The sequence below is a fragment of the Cydia pomonella genome, chromosome 3 (assembly GCF_033807575.1).
Source record: "Cydia pomonella isolate Wapato2018A chromosome 3, ilCydPomo1, whole genome shotgun sequence".
Taxonomy (NCBI): domain Eukaryota; kingdom Metazoa; phylum Arthropoda; class Insecta; order Lepidoptera; family Tortricidae; genus Cydia; species Cydia pomonella.
In genome coordinates, this window is record NC_084705.1 from 27065926 (window position 1) to 27090854 (window position 24929).

Below are 24929 nucleotides of genomic sequence, written 5' to 3' on the forward strand. Positions count from 1 at the left end.
TGATAGTAAAAGTTGATCATAGCAAAGATAATTTGAAATAGAGGTGTATTTTTAAAGAAAACTTTGTAGCGGTGTAAATTTACTGCCACCTTTCGACCCATAATTAAAACTTTTAGAACACCATTTGACTTTGATCCTTTTTCTTTTACTGATATGTGTTCAATTTGTTAAATATCAAAAAGTGGCGCCATCTTAACGGGCACTACCTCAAGGTTATGGCGCTCTCGCTCGAAACGATGCTGCTATACGTTTGGCCTTTGATCTATTCGATGGCGCCACTTTTTAATTTTTAACAAAAGTGAACTTATATCAGTGAAAGAATAAACATCAAAATCAAATGGCGTTCTAAAAGTTTTAATTATGAGTCGAAAGATGGCAGTAAATTTACGTCGCTACAAAGTTTTCTTTGACAATTCTCCTCTATTTCAAATTCTCTTTCATCATAGCAATGAATACAATCCCGTTCATATATCTTGTATCACCTAAAAACTTACATTCAGTAGAAGTTCGATACACTGCGACGTATATGTCATAACGAGAACATTTTGTAAAAATCTATTATATCTAGGCTATTGGCCTCTAGCTCAAATGCACCCTGTATAAGTCCTGTGTACTCACTGACTGCGTTAAGCTCTTACTTATGGCGCTTAAGGATTTAAGGGACCTTGTCGTCGCATTTCCATACAAAGGACTGTTTAGTGGTCTTCCAAGTCGTACAGGATATTAAAATTGAAATTGCATTTAAATTGCAAAATGGGATTATTGTATCTTACTAGAACTAGCATGGTCATAACTAATGAAAATTAAATTCAATATAGGTAGTTTAATTTTTGTTGCAGGCAAATGAAAATTTCATGAATGATAACAATTTTAGGCTGCGGTCTCCTTGACCAGACGCTGTCCACGGCGGACGACTTCTATTGCAATTAGGGTTTGCACGATGGATCCGAAATGTATGGGAAGATCCGCGGGTCCGGATTCAGGGGGGCGGTTTATGAATTTCGAGTGCTCAATTTATCTCCACTACTAAGCATTTAAATTCTACTAATATAATTGAAAATGAGTGGTCAATACCACTAGATTCCCAATTTCTATTGCTCGTATTTCTAAAATATCAATTCGCCGTTTTCCACAGATTTTCGAGTGAAAAATTCGAGCGCTCGAAATTCAAAAATCAGCCCCCAGATCCGGATAATCTCATACATTTCGGATCCGGATTTCAAACCCTGCATGCAGTGATCGAAGACAGGTAGCAATTTATGTCAATTTAACGTCAAACGGAATAAATAACGAACATAGATAAGCCTATGGTTAAAAAAACAATACCAATGCTGCAAAAAAAAAACTCAAAAACCTTACTAAAACCGTTGTTATTTTGAAAATGTAAAATTTTATGTACTAGAAACATCACAAAGACAATGATTATTGTCATTAATGAAATTGTCTTGAAAATCTATTTATCTTTCAATTAATATATATTTTATATGTTACAGCTGTATGGTATCATCATAAAAGAAAATTACATACTTCGATAACAAAAACGCTTTCATATTTAATGTATAAATTATACACGAAATATAAATTATGTTACATCCAGCAGTTTATGCTTTCATCCTAAAAGTTCTACCTGTATCCAATCCTTAAACATAAGGTATAGGTAAAATTTATGAAATATAAAGTATATACTATTTTTAGATTATTATTTTCATTTTAACAAAACGGGACTTCAACGGGAATCAATCTAACTAACTAAAAGTACGAATAAATATGAGTATTAGAAGTTTCGGTATTTCTATTTTTTGTCAAATAACAACACAAAATCATCAGGTGATCCACCTGCTCGTCTTCCTCCTAAATCATATAAAAATACGAAAGATATTAGATTTATTCACCTTGGAACTTAATAGCTATCGGCGTTTCATAAATATTGTAACAGGTCTAGACAGCGTAAATTGCAAGTCTAGGTCATACGGATAGACCTGGATGCTATCGACAGCGTAATTGCTTATCAGTGAATGAACTAGATAGACGTTGTATCTATTTATAACTAACTACCTAAACTGTTAAGACGATTTGAAACTTTTCGAAGGGTATTTTGTAATTCAGTCCCGGAATGGGGGTCAAAATCAAAATGGAATTGATATTACAAAGCTTCAGACGGGGGCTTGCCCCCTTACGGCCTATGGGGGTCATTGTTCTATACATAAATGGGTGAATTGGTTGATGGGAAATTCGAAAATTCCTTGATTTGGTTACATTTTTTTAATATCTAGGAGAGAGCAAATGCACCTCCCACCACATAGCGATGTATTAAGGTTACATAAAAATTGCTTCGCATAGGTACGGAGGCTAGTCTGAGATAAATAAGTGTACCAAATAGGCAATTCTTAGCTATTTTTTAATACTACGTCGTTCTTTGCGTTTCGTCGTCTTAATGGCATATCAGAAAACTTAGTTTCTTCATGTCCGTCTATCCATCCGTGTATATATCACATCTATTTTATGTTCCTAAAGCATAGTCTACTTCAACTTTCTATGACCGTTTGTATTTCTATAAATAAACTTAAAACTTTTCACAAAAGCTCGCTACGACAACTATCAATAACACAATGCAATTCGCCCTTGGCAACCTTTTATAACGTGTATTTACAACTTAAACAAAAATACTGGTTAAACTTTGGCGTTGAAACTCTAGGTCCATGGGGTCCCAGTGCACACAAGTTTTTTGCAAAAATCGCGAAACGTCTGGCGTAACTGTTGACCGAAGAGTTGGCGGCTTCCTCACACAACGTATCAGTATTGCAATACAAGGAGGAAATGCCGCCAGCATCCTTGGTACAATGCCTCAAGGGCCTATTTTAGATTTAAGCTAGTTATAGTAATCCTATGTATATATCCATTATGTATATTGTTATTGAAAATACTTAGATATTTGCCAGAACTTCCTATAGGTATGCTTCTAGATTGCCGTAAGCAAAGCACGCATGCGATACACGTCACGTCCGAACAGATAAAATATAATGAGCGGTTCCAGAGATGCAGTGCGCGCTGCGCGGACGACCATTTGGCAGACATATTTAACTACCTAATAAGAGTCGGTAGAGTAAACTGAGAGCAGTTTTTAGAGACCATTTTTACGTTAAATTATAAATGTAAAGGGGTTGTATTGCAAGAATAGAATGATTAGACCTTCATTACATTCTTTCTACCCCAGAAGGTAATTTAACTTAAACCATAACTCGGTAATATCTTTAAATGTACTTCTAGAAACTTATCCATTGAATACCAATATCCAGTGAGCATTAAATATCGAACTAATATCATTCAGAAATCGCGAAGCTTCTGGTTGACGTAACTAGTGATCGAAGAGCTGGCGACTTCCACGCACAACATATCAGTGTTGCGATACAACGAGGAAATGCCGCCAGCCCCCTTGATACAGTGCCTCAAGGGCCTATTTTAGATTTAAGCTAGCTATAGTAATCCTCTGTATATTGAAAATCTTCAGTCCAGGACCAAGTGAGCGTAGCATTCTTCATAATAGCTTATTGCGGGATGCAACCTAATAAGTCCTAATATTTTGAAAATATAACTCTCCAGAAAACCCCATTTTTCTACCATACATTTTGTCTCGAAATCATTCTCTACTCTATGACAAAACAGAAGCGACCGTTTTCGTCTAATTGGCCATTATCCCTAAACTAGCAACTATCATTTAATTATACCCAAAAACGAATACGACGGTGAAATAACTAATTTATTAGCAAATTTTATTAATTTTATGACAAAGTTACGGTACTAAAGATGTCATTGGGGCTTAATTAGCCATTATGAGGCTGTTATAATATTACATTAAGCAATTGTGGAGGTGGTTTTGATCTATAGTTTTGATGCTTATTGTTTAAAATACTGTTATTTTTTTGTTTCTAATTTGTATAGGTACTGGCTAAGCTAACCTCATTCTTAGTTTTTTTTTTTACTATAAAAAAAAACTTGAAGGAATGCGTCAAAAGAAGTAATACACAAGCATTTTACCAATACTTATATAACATACCCATTCTAATAATATAATTAATAATATGGCCGATTTTAGATTTAAGCTAGTTATAGTAATACCTCTGTATATATCTATGATGTACACTGTTATTGTAAATAAAAAGTAACTTCCCCTTTTAGGTAACTTATTCGGATTTTATGCAATGATAAGGCATAAAAATAACAACAACATTCCTTAACACCTGAAAGGCCTTAATCACAATACTGCATAATCTGGTTTATTATTAACAACACTGACACCTTAGCAAAACCAGTGTTAGAAGATCTCCAATAGCATAAATTTTTAACTTGCCTCATGATCAATTTAGACTACGGTCGAAAACAGTCACAAAAAATGTTTTGTGAATGATTGGGCTACTTTAAGATGTACCTTTACCATCTTTTTTGCTACTCGATTACGAAACCTTCCGTAACTAATCTGTTTTTTGTTAACGGTACTTTAAGTTTATAAACCTTTAGGAGTCAGTACGTTTTGTGTTGTGTAATAGCGGATTTTAAACAGCTACATAATGATTGTAACTCAATATCTGTGGTGATCAACGCACAGATACTGTTTGTAGATAAATCTCTTGGGTAAAATTCGACGTAGGTACTATATAGAGGTGTGCGCCGATGGAATAATCATGGCTGCGTGACCGGCGTTGTGTCTATTTTGCAGCTACTTGAAAATGTGGCGATGTATGTACTAAAGGTACCTAGTAAGTAAAACCTAAATACTCATAAGTAGTCGGGTTTTTTACAACATAATTGTTAAATGTAATAAACAGTACGTAAAGATCGGCACTTTAATCTTTCGTGCTTATACCAAATTCCAGCTACTTAAGGAATAGGTACTTTCCAAAAACACATTTTGTTTTGAAGAGACGTCGTTAATGATTCCGCCACCAGCTAGTTTTACAGAGTAGTCTGAGTGAAATAAAATTGTTGTATTTAAGTTCACACTTTATTACACCTATCGAGTTTAATAATTTGTCATTAGATAATTAAAGCCCGACCAGAAATATATGATCATTGTCAAGAGGATGCTGTTATTCTCATAGGGTGACAGTTCAGTTTACTATGTAAAATTTAGTTTCAATGAAATTCCGCAATATGGCGCGTGATCATATATTACTGGTCAGGCTTTATTTATTTTTGTGCACAATTATCATCAAAGTCCTTAAATAGATGACAATACAGACTAAAATAACATTTAATTATTTGCGAAAAAAAAACAAAAAAAAACAAAGATAATCATCTAAAATAAAAACTTTGCACGTTAAACTTTAAACAGCATTTAAATTAATCTGATTTTGTTTTTATGTCAAGTTTTTAAATAAACATGTTTTTCGTAACAGATTGACAGTAATCCCCTTAAAGAACATCTGAATCAAATCGGCCAGTCCTGTCAGTATCGATAACTACATTTACATTTTTTGTGCGGATTTTAAATTGATGTCATAAAAACGACGGATATAATAACTATTTAATAAAGAACCATTTAGATTGTAGTAATTTTTTTACTTAATTTATTTTACGAATAGGCACGGCCTACGTTTCTAAAAAAGTTGAAAAATTAGTTTTTAAATCATCATGCTAATTCAATGTTCCAGCTTTTTACATTAATTGTTAACAGTAACAGTAATGTTCTGTAGATATTTTTACAACGAAAGTTTGAGTTCGTGAAACTACTGTTTCTAATAAAACAGCATCAAACTCTTAAATTGTGCCAAATTTAGTTCCATTCAATTGCTCAAACATCGAAACTTCCAGGAATAGACGATATTCGTCAGTTTATTTTCGTCTCCGCGAAGTTGCACATTAGTTAGCTGGAGCTGTAACCTTGTCGCTTTAGCCATAAGTACCCGTTGTTTATAAACTTTTTCATGGCTAAGTCATGAAGCGACAAAGGTGTAACGGTGACCTCAACCCATTTGGCCAATTGGAAGTGCAATTTTTGCCAATTCTTTCAATTAATGAATTAATGGTCGGTTAGCTTTTAGTATCGTTATAATTGGTGTATGTTACTAGCAATAAATAAAATAAGCGTTTTATTTTTAACTTACTGTCGGGTGACAGGCAGACGAAATGTGTGGTCAAAATTCTGTTCGTTGTCTTGTTTCTGACCACTATGTCACGCTTGTATTTCCGTCTTCTACCAAATACATTTAAAAAAATCAGTGCTACTGCATGTCTTTCTAGCTGTAGATTATATTTTACATGAGAAAAATTTGAAACTAATTTTAATCTCATACAAAAAACTCCACTCCGTCACATTTTTGGGGACAAAAAACAAGACAACGAGCAGAATTATGACCCGTGAATAAAAAATGTTCTTTGCCAAAACACGGCATAAGGATAGTCTATAAAGTACCTACAAAGAATGTATTCTATTGTGGTCAAATCGTAGTAAGTATCGTTATAATTCGTGTATTTCTACTAGTAACAAATAAAATAAATGTTTTATTTTCAACTTACTTCTTATATTCGACAGGCAGACGAAATGTGAGAAAATAAGCCAAAACACGGTATGTTATCGGTACCAATCATGGGACATTTAAGAGATTTTTTTTTTTGATATTTCACCGACATCTGTAAAATTTCTACCGCTTTATACCTTAAAAGATGAATGTCCAATTCGTTCTTTATGTTTTCTATGTATTTAATGAAAGCTATTGCAATTGGTTTCAATATAATTAACCAATTAAAACTATAGTTTTTTGCTCCAGTCATGGCTTTGGCTCTTGTTTATGGTAAAATGTTGCCAGCGATTAAAAACTGATGGTAAATACTTGTTTTACAGGATTTGTCTATACCATCCCATTACTGGTGCCTGTTCCATTATAGGGGTGTTTACTATAATATAAGCATAGTCGGTGAAATGCAGACAATGTATTGTATTGCGGTCAAATCGTATGGTGCCTGCAATACGGCCACTTGATCACCAAATTTTTGTAAAGGATACTGTTGATATTTTTTTTATTCATATCTAATCTCCAAAAATCATATATTTTGAGAAGTGACCATATTGCAGGCAGCATGCGATATAGTAAAAAACGTTTTTCAAAAGATAATTTCAACTAACAAGTATACATAAAGCGGCATAATTTGCACCTCATTCCAACGGCTGAATGCGGACCTATAGCGTTTTACGACTTGCCTTATTCGATCGCGATCTGGTTTCAGTACAATCAATCAATATTGCATGGCTGTCTGTCTAAACTTCATCACCGTCCGTCAACGTACTTTATTGCTAGATAATCAATGTTTGTGGTCTTTCGGTTACCTACACATCATTTCCATTTGAACACTGACACTGATACATAATTTGATAAAGAGTGAATCAACTTTATTTTTGTTAATCTCTTTCGTCAGCCAGGCGACAATACTAACATAGTCAAGTGTTTTAAGAGTGACCCAGGTGATCGTAACCATGGCAACGAGTGCCAAGAAAAATTTAAGGTACTTACAAGGGCCTTCCTTTGCCTTAACTTATTGGCTGATTTTCAGAACATCTGTGTATAAAGAGACAAACTATGGGTCATAGGTGAACCTCCTTTCAAAGGTTTTCTTTTTTAGGCCTTTTAGTCGTAGTAAGCTTACTCTGCGCCAATTTTGAAGTGACAATATTTTTTATACCACGACGGTGCAAACAAGCATACGGCCCGCCTGATGGTAAGCAGTCACCGTAGCCTATGGACGCCTGCAACTGCAAAGGTGTAACATGCGCGTTGCCGACCCTTTAAAAATCTATACACTCCCTTTTTGAAGAACCTCATACTGTAGACCCAATACACAATATGTTGTGTAATTTTCATAGTTTGTCGTTTTGAGTGGCATACCCTCTGCAAAGTTTGTGCAAAGTTGGCTTGGTCCGACTCTGTAAAGGTGATATTCAGATGTAAACTATAGCTGAGTGACGGAATTAACGTCATAATCGGGGCAAATATATGAACGAAGGAACGTCACTCATTTTATCAAGGAAATTGGCAGATATAGCGGTGGCAACAACAAACGCCGCAAAAATAATGCTACTGCAGTTGAAAACTAGACATCACCTTAAGAAAGAAGACGACGTAGTCCTCGTTTTCCTCTTATTTATATATAGGTAGTATTTTTACGCAATTTGATGTATATTAACCGCTGCTTTTATAAATTGGTAGGTATGAGATTCGTTGTTCGCTCATAACTTTTATAACTATCAAATACTCGAATAAACTGAAACGAAGGGGCATAGCTATGGTCTACCATATCCAACAAATTGTGTAAATTTTTCCAAAAGTCACTATTTAGGGATAACAATGGGGACTGCGTTTGTATGGGGAAGCGGTCGTCCACTCTCGTCCTAAATGTTATCATGCTAGGGGGTCTGTAGTCAATACTTTGTGCGTAAGTGCGATTTTGTTTTATGCGCTGTCGGCATGTCAGTTGTAAAACTGGAGCCGTGCGTAAATCTGTGGCGATTTATTTGGGATCGAATGACGTTTATTTTTGTTAAATCTATTCTACAAGCTAGTCAAAGTAACGGGCACTTTGGTACCTGGCTAAATTAACTTTTCCCTTCACTCGTCGTCATGGTTACCGTCACCTGGGTCACTCATAAGTCATAAACCCTGGTTTTGTGGTATTTACAATAACCTAACATATATTTTTATGGCAGTTATGAACCCTTTCCTTAATGAGTCATCTATGTACTTAGCATATTAGTAGAACTTAACATTATTCTATCAAACATGCTACTATTGTCGCCTAGCTGACCGGACAGAAGAACATAAAAAAACACGACAGTAAATATTTTTTTATTTTATTTATTCACTAAATTTGATTTCTCCTATCTACACGATCTTAAGTGTACGCGTTAGTGACCCAAAGTAAAATTTTGTCATATTGGATATAGATATCAGACAACGATATCTATATCCATTATCATCTTATCAAAATGTAAAAAAGGCCAGATTTTATTTAAACAATTTGGCACCTAATAAATATAAATATTATAGGGACATTCTTCCACAAATTGACTAAGTCCCATGGTAAGCTCAAGAAGGTTTGTGTTGGGGGTACTCAGACAACGATATATATAATATACAAAATAAATTCTTAAATACATAGAAAACATCCATGACTCACGAACGCTCATCACACAAATAAATTTTCTTACCGAGATTTGAACCCAGGACCATTTCGTGTTTTTTCTTCTTTTTAGGGCACTATAAAATATATTCGTTGGCAGACGGAATGTCCTTTTAGCCTTTCAGTACGAGTTGGTCTTGGTACAGGTGGTACAAACGAGGAGGTCCCAGATATTCCCTATTACGTTATTTTGAATTCAATTTCGTTTTTATTATTTACAAATATCATTACCATTTTTATTATCATTTCAGTAATCATTAAACGACATAAAAATGTTTACTAATAGTATTAATTAACGAAGTACATATTAAAGTCGTATGTGGTTAATTATGCGTAAATAATTAAAGTTCATTAAGCAAGGGCTCTCGTCGGGCCCTGAGCCAACATGAGTCGCTCAAGTAACGCAATCAACGAGGTTTATTTTTTACTTAACTAGAATTCCATCAAATTAATGATACATGATCTTATATATCATATATGTGATGTGTTTTAATGATGTAATTTTCAGTTATGGGAAAAATTGTTGGACTTAGAAAGTTTTCACATTGTCCGATTCAATTTAATGAACTATGAAGTAAAAATTACAAAAGCGCCTTTATCGTATACCTTTAAGCGAGCAATTCTTGTATATATATATCGGGGATCTCGGAAACGGCTCTAACGATTTCGATGAAATATGCTAAATGTGGGTTTTCGGGGGCCAAAAATCAATATCGATAATCGATTAGCTAGGTCTTATCTCTGGGAAAATGCGCATTTTTGAGTTTTTTATATATATTCCGAGCAAAGCTCGATCTCCCAGATATTTATACTTAATTCTTTATTGTTTATTGTTCAAAAGATAATATTAAACCAAAAAGAAGGATTTGATGCCATAGGGCACTCTCTAGCAGCTGCTTTTCTCAAAGGATCATCCAACTTTCGATATCGGATCGGACCATGTGAAAGTACTCTTACACGCAAACAAAAAAAAATACTTTTAGGGCTGAAATTTCGTATAAAAATGTACTGTTTTTAGCTTTTATAATATATTTGGACAAACGAAAATAAATGTAAACAGCCACATAAGCTATAATAAAAATGAACAACATCCATTGAATAGTCTTGTTTCCTTGGTTTTAACTATACTAATGAAATGTTAACTTAGGATTTGTTTTTTTTTTATCATAAACAACTGAATGAGATTGTTTTAGCTATGAGAAAAGCTCGAGTAAGCTCTGCATAAGTTGAGTTCAATTATAATACGTGTTTAAAAAGTATACGCCTTTCACTAATAGTACAAACAATAAACATACGTATGGCATACGACTAACCTAAAAATAATTCGTTGATTGGTCTATGCCGAATAATTTCAATGAATACCGATTGACAAATATTTAGTTAACTCCCAAGAGCTCCATGCATGACCGATACTTAAGGGTAATGCATCACAATTTTTCGTTATTTCTTATGAACTGATAATTCTAAGCCGAATAGGTACAAATGTGGGTATTTTTCTGTTGTCTACTCAGAATCACAGGCTTTCTAGATCCTAATAGGAGAAAAAAGTGTCCCAACATTTTCATGCATTTTCCGTACTTTCCATTCCGTTACCGTCAAACAAATTCTATGAAAAATGGTAACAACATTGTAATAAAAATAATAAGACACCTTTTTTTCTTCTAATTAGGATCGAAAGAGCGCGTGATTCTTAGTAGAACTAGCATAAAATTTCTCAGATTTGAAAAAAAAATTGTAACTTTCTATATTATATTATTTCTTTTTTTTTTACTGAGGTGTGCCAATAAAGAGTATTTTATTTTATTCTATTCTATTATGATCCAGGTATAGTACCTATCAACCTAGCCTTAACAATGTTTACGCTAGCGGGCGGGCCGTGATATTAATTAACCGGAGTCGAAGCTCGATAATCGAAAACGGGAAGGTACTTGAACCAAACGCTGCGCGTGAGTTGATCCGTTTTCCATGGAGCTGGTAAATACCCCTGCAGACATTTGACGCCGTTATAAGTTTGTGACACATAACACAGAAGAGTGGACTTCTTGTGAAGAATTGAAGGGCCTTTTGTGAAAAAATGTTTTTTTTGCGCTTTAATGACCATTTATTCCACTTATGTCAGTCTAGGTAATTCAAAATATATAATATGTATACGTCCCACTGCTGGGCACAGGCCTCCTCTCATGCGCGAGAGGGCTTGAGCTATAGTTCCCACGCTAGCCCAATGCGGATTGGGCACTTCACATACACCTTTGAATTTCTTCACAGATGCATGCAAGTTTCCTCACGATGTTTTCCGTCACCGAAAAGCTAGTGGTACGAGTATATATCAAATGATATTTCGTACATAAGTTCCGAAAAACGGAGTGAAAGTCGGACGTCGTCATATCCACTCGGCCACCACCGCTGCATGTTTTTTTTTTTTCACAACAGTTCCATCAAGCAAGTTCATTTTCATCTAAAAATGTCGTTCATGGAAAATAGCAGATACTTTATGTCGGTCGATCCGTTTTAGACAACAACCTAAGTTATTCATTTATTCGTGTGTCCACAATAGGATCTCTCTGTCGTAAAAACTGTCCGTAAAAACAAAATATAATCAGTGAAATTATTATCGAGTGTATTCACGAGTTTAACGTTTCTAGATTGGATCGAAAAGGTATAGCTGGTGGAAGGAATGCGAACTCACATTACTTCTTAATTTTATTACGGATGTTGCAACAACCTCTTAACATATATTTATTTTACAAGCCATAACTCGAGAGCGCGTTGTCTCAGTTGCTTGTTCTAATCGACGTCGCACATCGCCGCGAAATACCGGGCCACGAAGCTATAATATAGCTGCTACACTGCAAAATTAGCTATAAACCGTCACAGCATCAGATGAACAATACTAAAGATGAGACAAGGGGGCTAGGAGGAAGTTTGGGCGCCGCCATACCGAGTGGCCTAAGGGCGTCGTCCGCGATTGCTGAAGGTGCCTGTTTCGACCTTGGGCCCTGGAACTAGTAGTATATCCTCGTAAGGCCTAGGGCAATTTTTGCGCTATTGAATTTGGATCTTTCTTTTATCTATAAGAGTTCAAAACCTGAATTGAATTTGTACTAGTACAAGTACGCGGGGACCGCGTAATAAGAGGCTTGCCTGCCTACCAAGTAAAAGTAGTAATAATGTATCTCCTTAGTAAGGAAGTGTTGTATACTAACGAAACGGTACCTTAATAAGTAGGTATCAAGCAAGTAAGCTTTGAATAGCAACCTTTAATTTTATTGTGGCTATTCTAGTTGTTGTAATCGAAAACACTAAACCCTAATAAACTTCAATACAAGCCATAATTCGTGTTATATACAAAACCTTATCGTTTGATTTTGAGCTTTCTTGAATGGAACAGAAAGTCCTTTTTCACTTACAATTTAAAGGCAGACCTTGCGTGGTCTTGTTCGAATTACACTGAATTAGTTGTTGTTTTCGATCTTATTGCCTATAAAATTCAAACATGGGGTTGGAATGGAATCGAAGTGCACTTGCTACTGATTTATGAGGATTTTGTTATACTAATAAATATAAATTTAGCTATATTTGTAAAATGGCCAAATTTGAGGGTACTTCCATGTTTCCTGATGTATGATAATAAAATTAGATTGAAATGACGAGCGTCGCATTTTATGTATACTTTTTATTGATATATGAGGCAAAGGAGCAGACGAATTGTCTGGCAAGCAATTAGCGTTGCCCACGGACACCTACAACAGAGGGGTTGTAAGTTCGTTGCCGGTTTAAGATGGGAGTAAGCTCTTCTCTTGAAGGTCGTAAATAAGTAAAGTAAAAGACTTCAGCCTGAATACGTCCCACTGCTGGGCGTAGGCCCCCTGTCAATTTCGAGAGATTGGACTAAAATCCCCACGCCGGCCCAATGCGGGTTGGGGACACATACACCTTTGAATTTCTTCGCGGATGTACGCAGGTTGCCTCACGATGTTTTCCTTCACCGAATAGCTAGCGGTTAATATGTATTCCGTACATAAGTTCCGAAAACTCATTGGCACAAGCCAGGATATGAACCCGCGATCTCCGGATTAAAAGTTGGACGTCATATCGACTAGGTTACCACCACTTCTTGAGGAATACCAACCAAAGTGGTGAAGATGGAAATGTTGTCGCGTAGAGCGATGCATGGCGGAAAGAACCGGCAGGAATGTTAATATCATTGGGGGTCTTTTTAGCACTGAATCCAGACTAGACAAATATTTTAATTTAATATTTTTTGGCGGCTAACACTACATATCAAAAAATTTAAATTCTACTAATAGAATTGAAAACAAGTGGTCAATACCACTAGATTCCCAATTTCTATCGCTTGTATTTTAAAAATAGCATCTCGCCGTTTTCCACAAATTTAAGAGTGACAAAATCGAGCGCTCAAAATTCAAAAATCGGTCCCCATATCTGACAAATTCACAAACCATTTTCAAAAAGATAGCGAGAGAACGTACAGTTGATAGACATTACATATATTTCTAAACGTGTGACAAGGATGGCACGATTTCGTGTGTTAAATTATATTTGTTGTCTTTGATTTGGATAGCGAGTATATCAAGGTTTGCAATTAGCGATTAGCCAAATCTGGACGCACTTAAAATCAGTTGTCACTGTCACCTTGTCCTATATGTGCATCCTATATCCATCCAGGACCTAGATTGCAAATAGCAAGTCACATCCAATCTTCTCACATCGCGCAGTGATCCATTACCGAGCTAAGACAGTGGATTTGTTGTACTTAAATCGTAAACCTGTTTAGTTACCGACTCTAGAATAACAGGTGAATGTTACCAGAGCGGTCAGCTATGTGCCTAGTTCATTGTATTGTCTTAACAAAGACATGTAAATAACAAAATACTGTATTTCATGTTTTAGATGGTGCCAGTGACATCAAGATTTGCAAGGTCGTTAAATGCGCAAAGAGTACACGTGGAGTAATAGCGATCTTAAATGAGCCAATTGCAATACGCCTTCGAATTGTACTAAAAACATTCGGATCCGGATACATCCCGGATAATTTCATACTAGTTGGATCCGGAAAGTAAATCAACACCTCGACCAATTGTGAACGATAGATTATGAACTTAACACTTATGATAGAGCCCCTGAGGCCTACGGAACCTTGAGTTTATGGTGGAGAATCGTCTTGTTTACTGTCAGCGCTAAAAGCTTACTCCTGACTAAAACTTTCATGCCTATTACCTAAATAATGTATATATACATATATTATTTTTTATTCACTGGATCAATCTAAATCAGTATTTAGCTATGATCCTTTACCATAATAATAATTCAGCCTATGTACGTCCCACTGCTAGGCACAGGCCTCCTCTCATGCCCGAAAAGGTTTGGGCTATAGCCCCCACGCTATTGAATTTCTTTGAATTTCTTCGCAGCTGTATGCAAGTTTCCTCACGATGTTTTCCTTCGTCGAAAAACTAGTGGTAAATATCAAAAAATCACTGGTACGAGCAAGGATTTTATTGGTATGAGCCAAGATTTAAACCAGCGAACTTCGGATTGAAAGTCGGACGTCATATCCACTCGGCCACCACCGTATTCTATTCCATTTACCATATTACAGCAAATTTATACCACAAGTGTTTACATTTACCATTATTTATGGTTTATAACTACCCATTTATATTCCGCATTTTCCGCTGTTGCCTCAGGCATTTCGGTAGTTATGTTGTTAGACAGTTTGTTAACTTAACTACGTAAATATAGGTATTAAGTTAATGACTTGAATATTAAGATGTTAGGAAATATCGTAGCACGGGCGTACTTATCAGAACCGCAAATTTTTCATTTAAATTAAAATGGTGACTCACTTGCGCTCGTTATGTCACATAATAATATGAAAGTGTTTTGGGTACTACGTTGATGTCACATAAGCATACCGCTCCCTATGTTACAATAAGTGTTGCATTTAAAACTAGCGTTGTCACTGTCACCATTTTGTTACATCTGGAATCACCACGTTTCTAGAATGTACAAGATTGTGTGTGTCGTAGTTATCATTCAAGCGGCCAGAGCGGAAAAAAATATGCCTGGATAGCAATATTTATACGCTTACATATATTAAAATTTCAAAAAGGTGTTTGGCTTCGTTTTTTTTAAATGTTGAAGTTTTTCTTCCATACATTATAATTTGCATTTTTTTTCCGCTTATACGCATTTTTAATGTGAAACATTTTTTTAAATCAAATAATCTATGGAATAGGTACGATTTTTTTAAAGCGATATAAGCAATGTCCCACTTTTCTCGATTTGAAACCAGTGTGTCGTCCCCTTTCGTCTTAAAGAGATACATAAGTTACGCGGACCACGCTTATTTAGTTGATTGGTAGGGAATGCCTTTAATCGTTAAGTTTATGTGTACGTTCTTGTATTGTGCAATAAAGGTTAAATAAATAAACACATGCAAAATCATATCTTCAAGAACCCAGTTCACATATATTACATTATTCTCAAAAAGCTTTCCATGTATTCTTATCTGGACAAGATGTCTATCACCTTATAGAGCTGGTAGGTATGGTATTCGTTTGTTTCTTTAATGGTACATGAGAATGCTATTAAGATTGTTAATGTCAAGTTAATTTGTATAAACAACGCAGTGGAGTCAACGGTTCCAACTACGAAGTTGATATGTACCTAAATATTTTTATTATATTTTTTTCGTATTTCTACACCAGTAACTCGTAAATAAATACACAGTTACACACATATACATTTTGAGGTCCATGAATATTAGGTGAATATTTGATATTTTGTATTTCTTTTAATTATCAGAAACATAAATAATTACGAGGTGATTTTCGAAAATTCGATTGTTTCATAATTTGCCAGACGAATAAGTTTGGGTTATTTTATTATTTATTATGAATTTCTATTTGTATTTATTTGAAGTATATATTTTGTTGTATGCCTACATTTATTATACGGTTAGCAGGGGTCACCGGTGACTGCAGAGCTGGCAGCTTCCTTTCTCAAATAATTAATCATGCAATACAGCGAATAAATACTATGGCACCATGCCGCAGGGGGATATTTTTTTAGTATTTTATTTTAATATTAGTATTATTTATTTTTAAATTTAGGTTTTAATTTTTATAGTTAGGTTATTTAAGGTTATAGTTAGGTTAGGTTATATAATGATTTGTGTGAAATATAACCACAATTACCCTTATCGTTATATAATTGCTACCGTTGCATACTAATGTTGGAAAGTAGATTCAGTTTCTGCCAACAAACTGCAGTGTGGTAGATAAATGCCTATGAGTACTACTGTATTCTTCTTTGAAATAAATAAAATTAACAAAAAAATGAATATGTATATATATATATATATATATATATATATATATATATATATATATATATAATAAATTCCATTTATACGTAGGATATAGGAAGTTCTCGAAATAATGTGTCTAGTTATAAAAGTCAATTTCCTTGACAAATGGCATCAAGGAAATTGACGTGCGACTCACATGTCAAGTCACGCTTGATGTATGACGTTGCGCGACTTTTCAAACGATATGCTAGACATACTTATGGCTTAAACGAATCTCATCAGGGAGACTTGATCGCTTAGACGTTTAAGGTACTGTTCGGATTCAGCCTGTGGCGTGATATCTCTGCCAACTGCATTGCTGCCGCAAGTGTCAAAAATACATGAAACATCAAAAAGGCAATGTTATATTAAATTAGACGTTTCCAGCAGTAATGCAGTTAAGAACATTACTGCAGCAGTACAGCTGCGCGACATTACTGCCGCAGATATAAACATCGATCTTAGTGGCCAGACATTTGCGGCGGCAGCAATGTCACAGAATGTCACAGATGACCAGTCTAGCGTAAGATAGTCCCCATTTATAAAAAAAAAATACTGCACCGAATTACTGCTCATGCGGTCCGACTCCGAACGGTCTCATTATTGAACATAGTAGGTAGCATAGGTAGGTCTAGTACGTACATAATAAATCTACTGACAATATACAAACAATATTTCAGTCACAATAGTACAACTGTAACAAGGAAACACCTAAATCCTAGGCCATAAAACCTAGTATTAGTACCTATTACTGAACACTAGTTTGTGCAGTCTATAAATACGCCTAATTTCCTCACACGACACGACACGCGTGCTACTTTTGCACAATATGGCTTTCAGGAATGTACACATTGTTGTCTGACTAAAATCATGTAGAATCCGTCTAAGCAATTTGAATAGAACAAGGTGAGAATGAGAATGTGTCATTATAAACGTCATATTTTCGTTTTCTATTATTATTTCAGAAATTTGACACATCAGATGTGCATTGTCAGTATATTTGCTTTGTATATTTAGATTTAGATAGTTAGCTATATAAAACAAAGTATTTCTTATATCCAACAACAAACATCTATATCCAACATCTGCCTGCTCCTTGGCTCACTGCGGATATTAAGACTCGTATCGAGAGGGAGAATCAGGCCAAATCGAAATATAAAGCTAATAGCACTGAAGCGAATAAACATAAATATCAATACCCTGCGCAATCGCTGTAGCGCTGTATGTCGCAATGCTCCTGACCGTTTTCGGCCACGGCGACTGCTTCAACTCCTTGGAATTGGCTAAACTAAGCAAACACCTTATTTAACATAACATTTTCGTTAGCCATAATTTGGTTTTTTACAGGAACGCGTAACTTTTCAGGATAAAACAAACCTAACCTAACCTATCTATAGGACAACCTAAGGAAATTCCTGAAAAGTTATCGGTTTAAGAATTATGACTAATGATAAAATGACTATCATTACATTATGACTTTCAATAATTATTATGCCTAACGTAGGGAGCCGCTCCATCACTCTTAATCACTTTTATGCCGGCGACCTCCAAATTTATTCGCAGGGTGTGCTTAGTTATCTCGATCCAGTCATAGCGGGCACGAATCTTGACTTGATGCCTTAGAGTAATCCACTGAAAACTCAGGTAATACTGAGTAGCAGCCCTAAACTGATTTCCAAAATCGACTTCGTTAAGCTTCCTCCGATAGTGTTTGATGCTATCCAAATTCCTTATTCCAATCAAGTGAGAAATCTTGGGAGTGGTAATGGATCGCACTCTATGTTGGGTACCTCAAGTGAGTGAAGTAAGCAGGAAGATGTTTGTCGCTATAGGGTCTCTCAGGCGACTTCGTAATTTTCTGCCTATTCCTACTAAAATTGCGCTTGCTCAGACATTACTTCTCCCTATTCTTGATTATGCTGATATCTTATATCTCGACCTTACTGAGGAACAACTCAATAAACTTGAGTGCATTCAAAACGTCTGCATTCGGTTCATATTCGGGTTACGCAAATACGACCATGTTTCCAGTTTCCGATCTCAAGTGGCTCCCTTTCCGTCATCGTCGTAACTACCACATACTATCTTTTCTTTATTCTATACTTTTTAATCCTGCAACTCCCCGCTATCTCAAAGAGCGTTTCTCTTATCTGATTTCTGTTAGATCCCCTCAAAATGTGTTCCTATCTGTGCCATCTTTCTCTTCCAAATTTTATAATTGCTCATTTACTTTTCAAGCTATTCGACTATGGAACTCTCTCCCTTTTGAGTTAAGACGTTCTCAATCTATTACATCCTTCAAATCAAACCTTAAGGAATACTATCTTTCCCTTCCTTAGTTTATTTTTATTAATGACACTGTTGTTTCTTTATTTAATAAATATTTGTTATGTATGTATGTCTATGTATGTTTATGGTTAGACGTATTTAAGTATGTTTATTCATATTAATGTCTTGTGTTGTGTACAATTCGACTTTTAATTATTATTATTATTTTTTGTGGTGGCTTTGTGCCTACCGTATATTCTAATTTTATTGTCTCCGATACAAAGGTTGTCTGGAAGAGATCGCTCTTAAGCGATAAGACCGCCTGTTGTTACCTCTATCAAATTGTCTTTGTTTGTTTCTGTGCATTTATTGTAAGCTATGTGAGGTGTGCAATAAAGTGTATTGTATTATATATCCAAATTCATTGGTTGTTCAACAAGATGATTTTTTTTTTAAACTTCAAAAATGCTCACCAGTAAACGCAAGAATTTGTCAGCCCTAGCTATAAAGATCTTGACCTTGACCCTCGATTATATGCCCAAGAGGCGCTTCTATGCGTCTTACACTCGTAGATGCTTATTCTAAGAATTAGACGCACAGTGGGCATACACATGCCACATTTCAACACAAGTACCTACTAAATTTCAAACTAACTTGTAAGTACAAATAAATACAAATGTTTGCTAATACAAATGTTTGCTATTTGCAGAGATTTGAAAATAAAGGCCCAATGACACGTAAGCATACCTATACGTATTTCTTACCCACATATCAAAGCAATTTTTTTCACCAATTAAGGACTAATGCAATTTGTGCAAAATTGATAGGTTGCACGATGAACTAAATAAAAAAAAACTATTGTTTTTATCAGTCTTTGTTTGTCTTAATTTAAACAAACACATGAATATCTCTAGTAAATTCATTCATAGGTCTACAAACGGTGTCTGAAACGTGTCAGAACGCATTAGCTCGATGTAGGTACCTTTTTTGTTTGACATACAATGTCGTATGGCATGAATGTCACATTAGTTCGCATCGGTCTGGTGAACATTTCAAGTACTTAATTGGAGCAGTCTGTACAATATAGTCTGGTGGGTTTAGTATACTAGTGCGATTGTGTTGACAATGAATGAAAATGGTATCAATGAAATCTGAGTAACAAAAAATCGCGTACGAAAAATAATGATGGAGAATTGCTGATTTTGTTACACAGCAGTTATACCTAATAACACGAATCTGCTTTTAAAAAATGGAATATAAGACATGACTGAGAATATTTATTAATATTAATTGATGCGAGCTAGCACTAGACGCATTCAATGCTACTTTTCTTCTTAATTAGTATATATAATAATTTTCCAAGATGCTTATCACGCTTCTACGATTTATTCCACTCAAGCCGTTGGCAGTAGCCAGCAAAACATTTTAAGAGATTTCAATGAAAAAATAAAAAATCAATTTCAGTATAGTTTAATATTGTATAGGTATTTCTTTTTATGTACAGCGAATTGCAAAATTTCATAGACACATTGTGAAATTTGTGAATGAATTCGTATAAAATGGCCTTGCTAGGTGTACACATTAATGACAACATTTTATTTTTACAGGATCATATTGAAACATTTACACTACCTGGACGTAACGACAATGTGATTCAACACAGTGGTTCAAGCAACAACAACACGGACAAAAAAGTGAAATAATGTTAATATGAAAGTGTGTGTGGGATAAAATTGCAAATAACTAGGATGTGAAACGATGTTGGCATGTGTGCGGGCGGGCAGAGAGGTTCGCGCGCCGGACGGACACACCGCGCAACACAGTGCGCAACGCGCACGAAGCGCCCAGCGCAACTTCGATTGGTGGATTGTACTGTTTTTCGTGCTACTTTGCGTTCGGTGAGTGGATTTTGGTTATATTAGCTTAAGAAGCTTATCACTTCATCATCATTTTAAAACCAACACGTGCTGCATCTAGGTATAACATGCTGGCAGAACTAGCAGAAAATTTTAGCGGTAAGATAGAAAGCTTACTCTTAAAAAAAAACGCTTCAAGTGCCAAACTTATAACTTTATTCTTAAGTTTGTAATTAAATTATCTTTGCATCATCGTTAGAGGAAAATTGTCCTAATGTTTGGAATTACTGACCGATCCTTTCTATGTAATTTAATCAAAATAACCAGCCTTTTATACTTCGTTATAAAAATTACTTTATCATTATTACTTTGAACACATTTTAGTTAAATTATCATCTTGTTATCATGATTGCATAATGGCAGATTCATATTGGTAGCTTATAAGAAATAATGTAATAAATAACGTCAATAAACGTCGAATTATCGAGTTATACGTCATTCTTATTGAGGCATCGATATGAGATTGATGTAAAGAACCGGTCAATTAGGAGAGGTAGCATGTAGTAAGAGTTCCGTGCAGTAAAAACACTTGTTCCTAAATCTGATAGTATAGTAAGTATACTTGGTCTCAGGTGATACATTCATTTACTAATAGTTACCTACTGCTTTTTTTATTCTATTTTTTATTATGGTCAATTACTTTTAAACTCTATTCGATTTGTATTTCTTCATGAAATCGTTATTATTAAACTCCTACTTAAACAAAAATTCGGCCCGGCTCATCGGAATTAGGTTAAAAATAAAACAAATCAGAATTAGTACAAAACTTTATTTATTTTCTACGTGTTATTCAAGTACAGTGTAGTCTGTTTGAAAACTTCGAAAAATGATTTGGGATGCCTCAGAAATAACGGATGCATTATCCTACTGAATAATAAGACGGAAACGGAACCCTAAACTAAAAGGATGAACAGCATTATGCGTTACCCTATAATTACGCCCAATAAATCCGCGATGTGGGCATAAAAACCGATTTACAATAACACAAAACAAACAAAAACCACTACGCCCTGTTGAGGACGTGGGCTGAATAGAAAATGTGTAGTTTCGGTATAAAAGAGGTAAATAGGTGCATTTATGGATTATTTTAGCTTTGTTAATGTTTTCAGATACAAATGTTCAGTTTTGAGCGGCTGTCTTTTTTTACTAAATTTCGTAAATTTGCTATATCATTCGCGATATTTTAAATATATTATAACCAGAGACCGAAATTATTGTAACTTTTTTGAACTGTCATGAGTTCTCATTTATCGACTTCCGATATACATATATCGATACAATGTAGAACACAAAATATGAAAAAGTTATAATAGTTATTATAGTTTTAGTTAGTGGATACTTGGCTGTAAAAGAAGTAATTTTAGTAGATAATATGGATATCAAGATGACTACTTATTTCTTTTATAAAGAAACTAATGGAATATTTGTTAGTACTAAAACAGACTAGTTGAACGTAAAATTGAAAAAAAAACATGGCACTGAAGTAATTTAATGTGAAACTATTAACTATTAAGGTTGCATTGTTTTTATTGCACATCTGTATTTCGCATTTTCAACTTCTAAAGTTATCTAGAAGAGACCGATCTGTAGCGATAAGATCGCTTGTTATTTACCTCTTCTACTTATTTGTTACTGTAAACTGTACAGGCCAATTATGTATACTTTCTACCTATTAAACATGTAGGAACTTTCGTATAGTTTGGGCAAAATAGATAAGACGACACGTACCAATATATAACAGAAAAACATGTGGGTAAACAGCAATACAAAGCAGCCGGAAGCCTACGGCAAAACGACAGAAATCTCAAATTTATATTTTGTTAATAACAAAACTATCTCCACATTTTAAATATTATTTGGTATCTATTCTTCTTATAATCTTGATCCCATCTCTATTTATATAATAAAGGTATCGTCAAGGCGTGCGTTGAATGTAATTCCTTTTGCAGAGTTTGTACGCCCACTGGGCCAATTATGTTTTTTTTAAGAAAAAAATGCTTGTTAACATTTTTGGGTTCTTAGAATTGTGAAGATGTTTGTTATTTGAACGCTTTTTGTTATGCCACTGAATGGCGAAACTGAGGCCAATTATTATAGTACAGGTTTTTATTAAGAATTTTCTGAATGTTGTCAATCATGGGGGATATTTTTTTCTGTTTAATTTCATTAAATGGAAAAAAATGGCTACACAGGTTTATTTTTGTAGTATTAACATTTGCAATTTAGAAATATGTAGATACAAGCTTTTTCTCAACTAACGTTTCTTTTATGACCATAAACCTAAAGTTATAAAACAACCCATTAAGCTTTAAAGCTGTTTTTAATTTAATCTAAGCGGTGGCTATAAACTTAAACCTTTATTTTACTACTTTAATACACCGATGACACGTAAAACCGCCATAATTTGAATATCTTAAAATAGTTCAATCTAACCTTCGTCAAAGTCCGTAAAACTTCGTGTTACATCGATTTTTACGGCATACTAAATAACGCTTTACTTGGTTTGGGAACGAACTTAATGCAGCCTAACCCATCATTACTGCCAATCCTTTCAACGGACTATAACTTGAAAGACAGTGTGAAATCACCTTTATCTTTATCTTGCTTACTCAAATTATACCTTCAACTCATGCACATAAAGTTCAAATTAGTTTAATAAAGGTTTCAGTTATGACAGCGGATCATTTCGAATTTGGATCGTAACAGCCCCGCCTACTCGCCCTTCGATTCCGTAAACATCTTCGACGTTTACGCAAAAGTTAACGTTTTCTCATTATGGAGATTTGTTTAGTGGATGAACTTTAACGCAAATGTTAACGTAAGCGACGGAATGGGTGTATGATTAGTGCTGTCAGTCAATTTCCGTCGGTTTCGATTGCGTGTGAGTGATGTGGTAAAGTTGTGAAGTCACGATAGTTGGTACTCGTAACGTCTATACTCATCTGTTTAGTGTAATTTTCCTCTCCAGTATTGAGTAACCTGACCGTAGATTATCCATTGGGAGCTAATTATTGTCGTTATTCATCGTAAAATACTAAATACCATACGCAGGCTGTAACTACGTATTTGAGCAAATGCAGACTATTTTTGTTTATATTCGTAATCGATTCAGATTCTTCTAAAATGCCTCGTGATTGTATCTTAATTTACAAAAAAGCCAGATCGGTTTAATGGTTTTTTTTTTGTAAATTAATTTTTTTTTTAATTCAATCCTCTCATTTTACACTTTAGATCGTGTTTATAGTATCATAAAAAAAGTAAACAGTATTGACGTATCTTTTTATTGAAAATTTTTGAAAACGCTTTAAAAAAAGTTAATATTACATTATGAAAGCAAAACAATGTGAAATGTAAAAGATCGTATATGAATTATAACTATAACATATTTTCTGTGACTTATTTTTCATAAAAAGACACGTCCAGTGCGCTTACCTTATTTCTAATCCTAAAATACGCAATAAAGCCTTATTGAGATTACTGTGGGACTTTGTGTCCTATCATAAATAAATAAACCAACTATATTCAAAATATAAATACATACAGCGTGTCCTTAGCCATCGGACAAACCCTGAAATCCCACGTAGAGTTAATTCTCAGGAATACTGTAACGTTTTTTTTTTACATTAGAATAAGAGATAAAAGAATAAAATTTTAAACAAAAGTTATTTCCAATAATCGACAACAAAAAAAAATATTATTAATCATTGGCAGTGTTTGTGACAATAATTATGTTCGAAAATGTTCGGCAATGATGAATTTTGTCAAAAGTCAAAATCTTATTAGTGTTATAAATAAAAAAGATAATCAAAAAGGTCGAAGAAGGTTTCATACTGTTCTATGAGGATGAACGAGTATTACCTCAGGAACTACTAACACATACAGGCTGCTCCAAAGTAAAAAATCGTAATTTGTTAATTTCTTCGTAACAGCTACACCGATTGTTCAAATATTTTGTACACTGGTTCTAAATACCCTAATGCATATTTACATTTCGGCTTTGTCCAATGGCTAGGGACAGACTGTATAAAAAAAATTGGCAAAGATCGTTGGGCAATGGGTTTGTGGAATAAAAGGTAGACATAATTAAGAAAATCACATTAGTTACGTAATTACGGACATGCTTCGTCGTATGTTATTGCAGCAGCGGTCCTTGTCAACAGCGCAATTACTTCACAGACATGCAAGATTAATACTGATCACCATCA

General features: G+C 34.6%; 1 protein-coding gene across 3 annotated transcripts in view; it reads left to right on the plus strand.

Annotated features, from left to right (window-relative positions):
- Positions 1 to 24929, plus strand: part of LOC133516439 (protein Wnt-7b-like) — an 83485-nt gene that overhangs the window by 7037 nt on the left and 51519 nt on the right. For all 3 annotated transcript variants that reach the window (XM_061849387.1, XM_061849386.1, XM_061849388.1), the window contains exon 2: positions 20416 to 20706. In XM_061849387.1, the coding sequence (XP_061705371.1) occupies positions 20567 to 20706 (140 nt within the window). In that variant the 5' untranslated portion in view covers positions 20416 to 20566. The remainder of the gene's footprint in view (positions 1 to 20415; positions 20707 to 24929) is intronic.